This window comes from Quercus lobata, chromosome 5 (genome assembly GCF_001633185.2).
Source record: "Quercus lobata isolate SW786 chromosome 5, ValleyOak3.0 Primary Assembly, whole genome shotgun sequence".
NCBI lineage: Eukaryota > Viridiplantae > Streptophyta > Magnoliopsida > Fagales > Fagaceae > Quercus > Quercus lobata.
In genome coordinates this window covers 1,576,835-1,590,428 of record NC_044908.1, presented here as the reverse complement: position 1 = coordinate 1,590,428, position 13,594 = coordinate 1,576,835, and the positions used below count along the sequence as shown (strand labels likewise).

Genomic DNA, 13,594 nt, shown 5'->3' with positions numbered 1-13,594 from the left:
ACCTAAATATAACTTATAATAGAAAATACATGTAAACAAACACCTGGGGTGGAAACACCTTAATTTATAGTTTATACTCACTTGAAAAAAATCTCATACCACCATTGTATTCATATTCGTATGATAATGTATATAGCATTCAAGGTCAGTTTGAAGGGTTCAGTTCTTCTACTTAGATAACTATATGTCATTTTCATCAACTTCAAACGATAGAGATAATAAAGCTCTTAAAAAATGGGTTTTTTTTTTTTTTCCTACTCCTTTTTCTATAAAATATTACATGCACGTGGTTTTCCTGATTTATTATTATTATTATTATTATTATTATTATTATTATTATTATTATCATTTTGGTGGTGTACCAACTTTCTCTACATGGTACCAAATTTAACTTGAATAAAATCTTCAATAGGCACATAGAATCATAGATGCATGCATAATAATTTATTAAAAATATTAATGTGATAATAAATCTGAGTGATATTACTTCTGAAATACATTACTTATCATAAATTATGATATATATTACATCCCTTTACGTTTATAATTATTATTAAATTTTTTATTTATATTTAATAATTATGGTTTGGAATTCAGTCCACTTCTATCTAATTCAGTCCAATTCCTTCCACTTTGGTCCACTTTAGTCCATCTTGGTCTTGTTTGATCCAATTTGGTCCATTTGGTCCACTTTGGTCCATTCGGTTCATTTTGGTTCACTTCATGTACTTACTTGGGAATGAGAAAAGAAAGGTTTGTATTGAGTGTATTTTCAATTATTTGAGTAATTTCAAATGCAATTATATGATAAGTTTTTATTATCATGATAATCTCCTTAAGAGAATGAGAAATTTGAAACTTAAAAATTTTAGTTCTACCAAAAGAAATTAGGAAAATATAAGGCATAATAATTAAAATAGTTTGAAGAATATGGACCACTTCAAAAAATAATAATATCAATAAAAAATGATAAAGTATATATTTGTAAAAATAAAGAAATAGAAATTACTTTTAAAAATTATTTAATTTTTATAGAGAAAAAATTATCTACAATAAAATTTAGAGAATAAATTATATGTTATATCACATCTCAAAATAATTATATATTTTCACGCATCACATAGATTTGCGATTAGTTGCTATAGATTTCAATAACCATAGTTTTCTAGAATATCATGGACTACTACAGTTTATGTGTGTGAGAGAGTTCTTGTGTGAGAGAGTTCTTTATATGTCTAGAATTTGGGTTTTTTTTAGAGTGACACTTTATTAATTTGTATTCTTTATATTTGTTACTGAAATATTTTTTTATTGTTATCATTTATGGTCGTCAGCCTAAGATCAAATCACATAAGTACTTATAGTTCTTTTGTGTGCGATTGTGACTAATTTTTTTCATGTCCTCTTTTTTTCCTTTCCTCTTATTATTTGTTTGTGAAATATTTTTTAACCCTATTATCTATATATACTATAAAACCGAAGTATCTAACTAATATTTGACCTTTTTTTTAGAGTTCCCACGTTTCTACACATTAGCATTGTTATAAAAAATTAAAAATTAAAAAAAAAAAAAAAACCATTTTCTAATCCAAAAATTTCAGCTATAAAAAAAATAAATAAATAAAAAGCTAAAACCTAAAACACAATTCTGAAAATCAAACCCAATAACTTCCCAACTCTGAAAATCTTCTTTAACCTTCTCCTTCCCCCAAAACCTAACTCTAAAAATTAATACCAATAATTATTTCTCCCCCTCCTCTCTCTTCTCTAGCCTTCTCCTTCCCCCAAACATTAGCCTTCTCACATCTCTCACGCTACAATCTCCTCCCCTCGAAACCCAAAAATCAGATCATTTAACATCTGACTACCATATTAGCAATATTATCCGCACAAAAAAAAAAAAAAAAAAAAAAAAAAAAAAAAAAAAAACCCAACTATAGATCTGCCATTTACTAATCTTCCCATAGTGAGAAATTTTTGGAGAAAAATGGAAGTCGATACAATACCAAAAAAAAATGTAAGGTTGAATTTAATCAACCATCTTGTTGACTTTATTCCGTGCCAAATTTGCTTGTAATTTAGCAATTAGTAACCTTGTGTTTAGGTGGGAATCATGTAAGGGTAGTGTGTGAGAGAGTGTGAAGAAATGCTCAAGATTGTGCAGTGAAGTAGGGACTCGCGACAGGATCTCACGGGTGGCTCACGGCTTGCAAGCCGCAAGAAGATGCACACGAGTGAAACATGCAGAGAAGCTGAACCGTCATGCCAGCTGTAGTACTACAGGACAAAAAGTCCAGACTCGCCATTCAATTAGCTTTCAGCTTGGACTCGCGACTCAGTCAAGTCGTGAGGCCAAGTCGCTAGTCCACTCTGTTATGAAAAAACTGACTCTTCGCATTCCTTTCTCACTCCAGTATAAATACCATTTATACCCACGAAATATGAAGAGCTTCCAGAGAGAATATTGAGAGAGAAACCCTAGAGAAAAACAAGATTGAATCATCCATAATCTTCACATAGTGACTCTTCAAATTCCTCAACTCTCACCCTCTCCAATGTTATATCCTTGAGAGGTTTTTTAACCAAATCCTTTTCTCACCTTACTCATATCTGTGAGAAGACTTTTTGGTGCTTTGGAAAGTAGTTCGAAATGAACCAATTCATATTGGTTTATGCTACGGGTTATAGTGAAATCCGGTAAGTTAAAGAAGAAATAGGGTTGGCGTAACCTCATTAGAGTAGGAGCTTGGAGGGCTTAGGTACACTGGGTAGATTAGGTTTGAAGGGTCTTCTGCTGTTCATGTATCCCAATTACATTCTTTAGTGGATTATTTACCGCTTGAAGAGCAGTGGAGAGATTTTACGCCGAGAGCTTCGGTTTCCTCTTCGATAACGCACCGTTGTGTTGTCCTTGTGTTTGCGTCTCTCTTCCCTTAATCTTTACCATTTAATTTCTGCTGTGGATGTGATTTTATTTGGTTTAGATTGTTTATCAATTCTGTTATATGCTTATGTTCATATTCTGCACATTAATTGTTTGATAATAAGTTTGAATTGATAATTTGGAAATTGGGGGTCTAAACGTTTATAGTGTTTTATATACATATTGAACATTCAAAAAAAAAAAAGAGGAAAAAATCAGCGTCATAAACTGATACTAGATAGCTGTTGTCACCTCCATGTAGGTTGCCAGCCCCAACCTTGTGTCGACGTTCCCCCCTTCTTCTTCATCTTCTTCGCTAAGACTCATTTCTTACTTTTTCGCTTAGAGAAATCACACCAATCAGTGCAAAATAGAAAAAGTTGCAAATTTTACACATTTTTGCTCAAAATCTACCTACATCAGTCTGTCTAAAACTGTTTATATGCACAATTGCTACAGTAACCGTGCATATATGCACGATTACTGTAGCTTTCTATATGATTATTTTATTTTTCTCTCTCCTCTCCTTTGCCTTGTCAAACTCTCTCTCACCCACTCTTCAATGCCAAGAAGAAGAAGAAGAAGAAGAAGAAGCTGACCATCAACATCCATCCACCATCACAACTAACCAACCACCACCACCACTACCACAACCAACCCATTACAACATCAATTTAATCCAAACATAATCAACCCAAAATTAATGAAAATCATCACAAACCCAACTTAAAATCAACTCAAAGCAAAAACAACTCAAAATAAAACACAATACAAAACCCATTTGGCAAAATACAAATTAACCCAAAACCCAAGCTTGACGCCACCATGAGAGAGAGAGAGAGAGTGTGAGTGTATTAAGCCATGGAGGCTTGGTAGAGAGATTTTTTTTCAGATTTGAAAAGAGCACCAATTTGATAGAGAAAGAGAGGCGGAGAAAGAGAAAGAATTTATTTTTTAGAAATGAAAAAGAAGAAGAAGAAAGAAAGAAAGAATAGCAAAAGAAAAAGAAGAAAGAAAGAAGATGTTGAAGAAGAAAAATCATAGAAGAAGAAAGAAGGAGAAGAAGAAAGAAGAAAGTGGAAAGAAGAAGGAGAAAAAGAAAGAGAAAGAGTGTTCAGAGAAGTGGTGTTTGATAAGGTGATGGGGCCGTGTATGGGTAAGGGAAATAATAATAAAAAATGTGAAAAAATATTATTTTAATAAAAGATGGTGTATTAAAGATAATCTGATGTAAGTGCTTTTGAAATTGATTGTGTAAAATAGAAAAAATAGGTTTTTATTATAAAAGAGAAAGAAACTTTTACACTTACTGATGGGGTTGCTCTTAGGCTCCTCTCTTTTTGCTTTGTTTCTTTTACCTGTTGTTCTTTTGTCTTCTCAACCTTATTTTTGTTTTGTGTGCCTTTGCCTAACCAAGCCTATGAAGTTTTCATATTCAAGTTTATATGCCTCTACCACGTCTATCAAGTATTAACTTTGTGGTTTACAGGCTTGCATTGTTTATTTTATTATTTATATTATTTTATATTTAGTGTTGATAACAGTGCTCTATCTCTTTTGATAGTAGTGATTTTAAATAGCCATGTATATGTTTTGTGGTTTACAACGATCACTATTAATGTTTTATAATTTTAATTTACATTTAGTTTTTTGTTTTGTTTTGTTTCTCTCATTGTATTAATATGAGACCTTTTTTTTTCATTTGTTGTTAGATGGTTTAACATAATTGCTATTATTGTAGTTCATCTTGATTAATCTGTTCTTTAAATGTATCTTTCATACAATTATTGAATAATTGAGAATGTTACAATTATACCCAATAGCTTTCTCGTGCGTCATGCGGGTTAGCGACTAATATATAGTATTATTAATAGCTTTCATAACCAACACTGTGTGGGACAATGGGAGTGCTTCTAAGACCCTTTTAATAACATATAATCTCCTAATATTTAAGATATTTCAAGATAACCAAAATAGTGAAATACTCTTGACAAAAGATAATCTTCAAATATTAAAGATATCTCAAAATAGCCAAAAATACTTAAATGCGTCTTGCATGCATTTCCTTAAAGATTGAAATCCTTAGATAATTGAATTATAAAATGTTTATTTACAAGCCAAAAAAATGTACATAATACTGCTACACTAGAGTCACCACGATGAACTAGCTAGATCATCCTTACAAAAATAAAAATAAATTGAATTGTCTACACAATATGACGATTTGAACTCTTGAACCTATTTATTAAATTTAGTTTGAAAATAAGATCCATACTTACTTTTTTATTTAAATTCTAATAGTACCATCTATGATTCACTTAATGCTTATCAAATCTACACCCATTTGTCTTCAAACAATTCTTTAAGATTGTAAGGTCCTGTGACATTGAGAGTTCCACTCCACATTTGCTCTGCGAATTGCTGGTTGGCCTTTTCGGAAGGATGACCAGTGTCAAAGAACACATATTCACTAGCATTCTCACATAATTCGTACTCTTTAACTGATCTCTTCCCTCCACAACTATTAATTCCTTTGTATGGACCAATTCCGCAACATGCAATATTCCCTTCCTTGAAACCTTCACAACATGGTTATAATGCTATCAGTTAATGACATAATATAACTAAAACACAAAGTTTAACAATATATAATTAAGTATTCTATACCATGAAAATGGTCATGACATACCATATTTCAAAGGGCTATTTATTCTTTCACTAAGAATAGTGTAGGTATCGGTTATTGAATATTTGAATCCATTGAGCTCATTCTCTAGCTTCTGGAGGACTTCAGAGAGTGCTTTATTGTGCAATATTGCTAGGGCTGTAAGTTCCTGCTTGCATGCACCTGTGTTTCCAGGAATTAGTGCTCTTGCCAATGGTAAACAATCCAATGGCGACAAGTTTGGAAACCCAAATTTCCTTCCTCCTTTCTTATATATTTCCTAGCAAATCAATATGTAGCTATGAGTATAAACAATCTATAAGGTAAAGGAACACGATTAGTAAAATGAACTTGCTTCAATTATTAAATAAATTGTTTATTTTTCTTACTTCGATCACAAATGTTAAATTGCTGATCACCATGTCTACGTATTCTTCTGGAGTGTAGGATTGAAAAATGCTAGAATTCCTAGTGAAAGGGACTACATAATCATTACTTCCCACGCTAATTATGTACACAGCTCTGAACAATAATTTTTTTGCTTCTGCATCACCGAGTTCTTTGCTCAACAGACTCTCCAAGTTCTTGAAATTATTCAGTTGAGATTTTAGATCTATCACCTGTGGATAAACAAAAAGGTATTAAACCATTTCCTTCAAGAAAGCTTATGCCATAAAAACACGAGTAAAATTTAAGTACAATAATATACATTAGGTTACTTAATTAAATTCCAACACAAGGTTGTATTGACCAAGAAAGAACAAACAATAATATATTCTCTAAGAAAAATTAAATTGAATACAACTATTTATATTGAATTTAATTGAAGAATTTAATATACTATATCTGTCTTTTACCCAAAATATAATGCTCTAAATTTTTTTTTTTTTTTTTTAAAGAAACACATAATACTCTATTTAAGAGAATATGGTGGGACATATTAGGATTTAGGACACACAATTGCCAATACCAGTAGTAAGAGTTAGAGAGTAAGATCAAGATGTCAATCCTATTAATGTATTTAAATTAAGACTCCTACTTAAAATTAATGATTAAAAAAAATACCATTCCTTGGTGAGTTTCAGCAAGAGCACCAGCTCCTGCAGATGCGAAGTTTGCCCCATCAGTATATCGATGATAACCAGGATGTAGATATGGTGTAATGAACGGCAAATTTGCAAACTCAGCTGAAATAAATCAAAAATTGTTAATATATATAGCAAAATTTCAGATTCTATGGTAAAGAAGACACACACATAGCAGCATTTTTTACCAATAAAATCTGGAATTATACGGCCATCAGAAAATCTCCCTGTAGAGTACTTGAAAAAGTTCTCCCCATATGGCTCATAATTTGCTTGGTAATCAGTAATGGTGTTGATATAGTTGTTATTTCCAGCATCGAATAATGAATCTCCAAAGATGAATAAAGCAACATGTTCCTCTGGCAGGCAAAGGGGCCCAAGGCCGTGGATTGAGATTAAAAAAGTTGAAAACAAAGCCAAGAAACATAAGTGAAGCCTTAAACCCATCATGTTAAATCTTTGATACTTTTTTTTATTCATAACACATTAGTTGCAATTTTCATTTATAGGCGGCTTGATTTGTGCTTTACGTGAGGAAAAAGGAAGAGTTGCTTCATTTGAAATTTTCATAGGATAGGAGGTCAATTGCCATTTGGTTATCTGTTTCAAATTGGCTACATTCACAATTTGACTACTCTAACCTGCAAATATCTTGGACTTTTAAATGTGACAAATGATATTTTTAAAGGGAAAAGTTAATAGATAACTTAAGGCATTGGTTTAAAAAATATTTTTTTGTAAATTTTTTATAAGAAAAAAAAATTTTGACAACTTTTTATATTTTTTATTAAAGTGATATTAAAATTTTTCTAAAATAGTCAATTAATAAATGTTCTAAGAGCACCAATTAACCGGACCGCTCTTTAAAAAGTCTAAGTTCAAAGTCTTAATACTCTAATATCTAATGATATAATTCAACCATCTTTTTGTCTCAATTTCATATTCCGTTAACAAAGCTTACCACGTAATATTATCAAGAAATTTGTTTCACATACTGTTTAACTAGTAAGAGTATAAGACAATTCAAAGATGTTACGTTTATCTTGGAAGTTTTATGTTTCACAATGACATGCTTTGAAAAATTCAACTTCATTTTTGCTTTATTTTTTAATACCTGCTTTTAAGATGCCTCTTTTTGTGGCCATGAGGCATGATGCCCTGATATCTAATGATAAATTAAGCTTGTTTTAATTTCATACATCATTTTTTTTTTTTTTTTTAAGGTGCAAACCATACATCTCACTTGTCATCAAGAATTGAACACTCACGCACACGCCATAAACACATAGTATAACTAGTAAGATATTCAAAGCAGGTCGAAGTAAATGTTTCAACTTATCAATATTCAATTTTCTCTCCCTTCCAGAATACTACTACTATTGGATTTTTTTTCTTTTCTTTTTTCCTTCAAATTCCTATTTTCACTTGATTATATATATATATATATATATATATGTGTGTGTGTGTGTGTGTGTGTGTGTGCGTGTGTTCTAGAACATATGAAGATATTATATATCATGATATATATTGCTGCAAATACCATCCATCATGGTTTTCTTGGTTTTTATTTTATTTTATTTTATAATCTAATATGGAACTTAATAAAAAATTTTGAGGATTAAGAAGTGTCTTAATAAATATTTCTATAAGTACCATCCATCATGGCTTCACTTGAGACACTTATTAATCCTCAATTTGAAGCCGAAGACTTCGCTTGGTTCAAACCCTTAGTGCACAGACATTGCAGTAAGTTCTCTTCATAGAGTGTTCTTTTTATGTTTATGATGGCCTAATATGACTTTAAATACACCTTGTAACCCTTAAGCATAGATCCCTAGTCCTCTAAATCATCATGGTCTACAAATTGAGAAATCAATTTACTCGGGTTTCAACTGATCGACTAGAGTCGAGCCAAGAGTTAAGAATTAATGAATCTCAATCGTTCAACCTGTAGTCAAGGCAACAGTCAAGGAAATAGAATATTTAGCTTCTAAGCAATTTCTCGTGGTTTTAAAGGAACGGAACCATAATTCAAACTTAGGAGGGCCAAAGTTCTTTGTTCAAAAATTTTAAAAAGTTGGAATATTAATACTAGAGGTTGACAATGATGCATTATTAGCATTAATTTTTTTTTTTTTAAATCAATAATATATATTTATAATCAAGAGTTTAGTAAGTCAATTGGCACATCTTGATATTTTCAAGGTCTGACTGAGATTAGACCAATGCTTTATTCTATCTGCATTATAAATTTCTTTTTAGAAATCTATTTATTCTTTTCACATAATTCTATACCTAGTAACTTCATAGTGCTATATATAAAAGATTCTTAAAAAAAAAAATACAAAAACTGTAGTTAAAGTTAAAAGTTCAAGTCCTTGTTTAGTATTACAATAATAAAATAACTAAAATAATGGTTAATCAACATCATGCACTAAGCGAAAAAAAGGCTGAGAAAATTATTGGTGTCTTGGTTAAGAATTTTTTTTTATACTTGGTTAAGGTTGAGGTAGCATAAAGATGTGAGATCTTTTCCTTTAAAAATTTGTCATTTTGAAAAAGTAGTAAAAAAGAAAAGAAAAAGAGATCTGTTAAACAATCATGTGATAATAAACGGTAACTTTGAGTCTTCAACTATGTAAATAATAAAGTTTTTCCCATCACTATATTAATTTAGCTAAGGCACAAAGTTTATTACCAATAGACTAATCACACACATGCTCTAGTGGCAGTTTAGGTAAAGCATAAAACAGTAGATTGTTGTTGTTTTATATGTGTATTACATTTATGCATACATGCCAAGTGTGTCCCAAAGTTAAAAAAAAAAAAAAAACATTAAAAATTAATAAAATTCTATCAGTCAAAAAAAATAAAAATTTTCCACAGGTTGTGTTAAAAGAGTAGCAGCTCTTTAAAAAAATAATTTTTTTTTCATGGATTGAGTTAAAGACACCAACTAATCTAAGTTGCCAGTGACACTAATTGGTGTGTGGATGGAGTGATTAGCAGCATAGGAGTTGTCTCTATGATTATGGGGTGGAGTTATTTGAGAGGGACAAAAAGCTCTCAAATAAGACGTAGAATTTTTTTTTTTTTTTTTTTTTGATAAGATAAGATGTAGAAATTGGGTAAAGATTATTAGGTTTTTATGATTTGTTTTGCTAGGATTTATAATTTTTTTTTTTTTTTTTACTTAGACTGTGTCCAAAGGTTTATTTTTTATTATCTGAATATGTGAATTGTTTTGTAGATTTTCCTTGTTATCCGGATTTGTAAATTGTCCAAATGTTTAGCTAAAAGTTTTTCTTGATATTCTTAGGACAACAAGACAATGGATGATCTGATAATTTTTTTCATTTTTTGTTTCATAGGTCAGCTTGTAAATTGTTTGGGAGAGGGGGAGCCAAGTATATTAATTTTAGAATCAAAAGCACATTTTTTATGCTAATATATATACTAGGAAATTTTTTTTCAAAGGCTAGGGGGTCCATGGCCCCCCTCAGCCCCAAGGTAGTTCCATCCCTGGTTTTAAAGTAGATCTTCAACCATTATTCTACAAGGTTTTGGAATGACTTTGCCAACACAATACACATTTGACCCTGGCTATTATATATAAATTATCACAACAAATCAACGATTCAAAATAATCAAAATTTAAAAACACAACTTTATCTAATTAATATGACCCTTAGAGTTGAATACCCCCCTTCCCATAATTACATCCCCTTCTTTTCTTTTGGGGCATCTCTTTCACGTTGTTCATAAAAATTGTACACACTAATATACTATTTAAGTTCCATTTAACATTTATGTACACGTATAAATAGATATTTTCCCTAAACATCATAGAATCCCAAACCCTTCTCTCTTGTTGGGATCTATCCACATATTACCTGTCTCTCAACCATTTGTAACCTTGCCTTTCAACCTATAGCAATGAATATTGCTTCTCCAAGTCTTGAAAATTAAATGCTGGACTTTTCACTCTTGCATGTCTCAAGTTTTGGGCTAATAAGATAGTCGAGGTGGCAAAGAAGATTAAGAAACTGGAACAAGATGATCCAAGGGAGAATTATCCATTCGCTAAAAGTAGGACTGGCTCTCACATTGGTTTCCTTATTCTACTACTTTCAACCACTGTATGATCGTTTCGGCGAAAAAAATGAGTGTGGGCTATCTTTACAGTCATTATTGTCTTTGAGTTTTCTGTTGGTAAGCTTATTGCAACTTTTATATATATATATATATATATATATATATATATATAGGACAAAATGGGCTTTTGCCCTTTTCAGGCAAACTAATTAGCCTTTTGTCCTTCTTCCCAAACTAAATAGGGAAATGCCCCTCTTTTGAAACTCGACTTTTTCAAAATCGAGTTAAGCCCTATAGTGACGTTTTCAAGGACCTATAGTGACGTTTTTAAGGACTTATAGTAGCATTTTATAAAATTGCCTATAACTCGATTTCATGGATATAAAGTTACAAAATGTCACTATAGGTCCTTAAAAACGTCACTATAGGGCTCCAGAATTTTTTTTTTTTTTTTTTTTTTAACTCGATTTTGAGAAAGTCGAATTTCAAAAGAGGGGCATTTCCCTATTTAGTTTGGGAAGAAGGGCAAAAGCCTACTTAATTTCCTGAAAAGGGCAGAAGCCCATTTTGTCCAAATTAAGAATTATATACTAAGAAGGACAAGGACACCACACAAGATATAATGACACGGCAATTCATGAAAAATTAGCATACATCTTGGTATACAAAAATGAATTAATTTATAGGTATATATATTTTATTTATTTATAGGTATATTTTATGTTTAATTTAAGTTTTCATAATTGACAAATAACGATGGTTAAGAATTTTAAGAATATATTCAAAATCAATTTTTTAAAAATTATATTTGAAAATATAGTTTTCCTCCCAATACATTGTGGACACACAAATAAGAGTGCGTGTTATTGACAAATTTGAAATGGACACAATTATGGTGAGAATTTTGTAGGTTCATGCTTCTTAATATATGATAAAAAGTATTAATTTTATTTATATGATATAATATATTCTAATCACATTTATAATGGTTTATTATATTTATATGTTCTATAAAATATTTATCAATTTAATAAAAATAAGGACAAGAAAAAGAAAAGTACCTGGGAAGTAGAGAAAAAAAAAAGTTGTTGCTGGTTTAGTTAAACTTCCCGAAGTGAAAGGTTTTTAACCGTACATGTAGAGAAAGTATACTATGTTTCAATAATACCAACTTAACATTTGTTTTGGTATTTCCTACCCAATAAATGAGTGACATCTGTTTCAAAAAACCACATCAAGCTATTCCAATAAATTAATCACAATCTTCTATACTATCGGGAAGATAAATTAATCATTTATTAAAGTAGTTTGATGTGATTTTTTGAAACAAGTATCACTCATTTATTGGGTAGGAAATATCAAAATAGATACTGAATTGGTATTACCGAAACATGGTATACTTTCTTGTACATGCATGGGTTAACCATTTGGAATTGAAGGAAACGAGTCTTGGATTTAGCAATCATAAAGCACTAGAATACTTGAGAAACAACTTGAAGAAGAAAGGAAAAAAATGAGAGAGAGAGAGAGAGAGAGGTTATTAAGAACAAAGAAGGAGCAAAATATTTTGAAACTTTTTATTTTTTTATTTTTGATAATTGTGTGTGTGTGTGTGTGTGTGTTTTTTTTTTTTTCCTAAGGTTAATTTCTTAGATCATTGTCAAAATAATTATGTGTTTATCATAAGTTGATGAATATCTAATTAATTTGGATAAAGATGGCTACTGGCTTAGTTGGTTGTTTCTTTAATTTTGCTTCATCAATAAAGTTTTTGTTTTGTTTTTTTTTTTTTTTTTTTTTTTAGCCAAAAAAAAAATTGGTCTTAATGTGGCTCCGCAAGTGTGTGAAAGTAGACCTTGTAAGAAATTCCCAGGCTTTTCCATGTTGTTAGCTACCAAATTTTGAAGTTCTTCTTGAATCCAAATGGGACGTATACATACGCATGTAACCATGGACGGAGTTGTTATTGGACTAGGGGGGGCAATGGTCCCCCCGAATTTTTTTAAAAAAAATATTATTATATTAATAGGTACTAATTTTAGCAATTTTGTTCAATAAAATTACACTTTGCCCTCCTTAATAATGTCATCAATTCTTTTGAGAGTAATGTTATAGCCACAAACATTTTTACAACATTTATACAAACTATTAAGGTAGCAAATTCTTATTGATTCGTACACTTGCATCACTTTTTACTTATCAATAACCACTCACCATATTAGCAATTTGAAAAAAATTTGTAGTTTTAGCATTTTTCACTTTTTGAAGGACATAAAAAATTAATAGATTAAATCTAAAATAAAGTCTACAAGCCCACAAAAATTAGCCCAATGACAAAAATTACCAATAATAAAACTAAAAAAATTAAGCCCAATCAATCTATTTTACCCGAAACAAACAATTTGGCCATTTAAAAGATTTTAAACAAAAATCCTTAATAATAAAGCAGTAGACTCAAAGGTCGGAGCTGCCGCACACAGCTAGCAGAGAGTCGCCCCCCTAACTCCAAGTCCTAGCTCCGTCCCTGCATGTAACAGTGGCGATAAAGCTACCAATGATGATTACGATTGCCCTCGATCTCATGGGCAATGACTTCCTTATCTTCTCGGTAACTTGAAACAGATACTAAAGAGAAGGTCAATATGAATATCATAAGCCCATAATCATACCTCGCCTTCATTGCGGGTAAGAATCTCACAAATGTTACTATTGCAGCTGAGCTGCATGCATTAATCACACACACATCTCAACCATGAAACAATAAGTTTTAAAATTTTGAAACTAAAACATTAAATTATCAATTTTTTTTTTATTATATATAAAGTA

At 30.7% G+C, this 13,594-nt stretch overlaps 1 protein-coding gene across 1 annotated transcript; it reads right to left on the bottom strand.

Annotated features, from left to right (window-relative positions):
• Positions 1 to 4,994: 4,994 nt before the first annotated feature.
• On the bottom strand, positions 4,995 to 7,129 carry LOC115992394 (GDSL esterase/lipase 1-like). The gene is made up of 5 exons (XM_031116582.1): positions 6,862 to 7,129; positions 6,654 to 6,775; positions 5,978 to 6,208; positions 5,613 to 5,868; positions 4,995 to 5,502 (listed from the first exon to the last, which is right to left on the bottom strand). The coding sequence occupies exons 1-5, from the start codon at positions 7,121 to 7,123 to the stop codon at positions 5,258 to 5,260; spliced, it is 1,116 nt and encodes a 371-aa protein (XP_030972442.1). The 5' UTR covers positions 7,124 to 7,129; the 3' UTR covers positions 4,995 to 5,257.
• Positions 7,130 to 13,594: the final 6,465 nt, after the last annotated feature.

Coding starts and splice junctions, on each gene's coding strand:
- LOC115992394 (XM_031116582.1), bottom strand. CDS start 7,123: ATGATGGGTTTAAGGCTTCACTTATGTTTCTTGGCTTTGTTTTCAACT. Junction 6,776..6,861: donor TATAATTCCAGATTTTATTG/GTAAAAAATGCT, acceptor GATTTATTTCAG/CTGAGTTTGCAAATTTGCCG. Junction 5,503..5,612: donor AAATAGCCCTTTGAAATATG/GTATGTCATGAC, acceptor CATGTTGTGAAG/GTTTCAAGGAAGGGAATATT.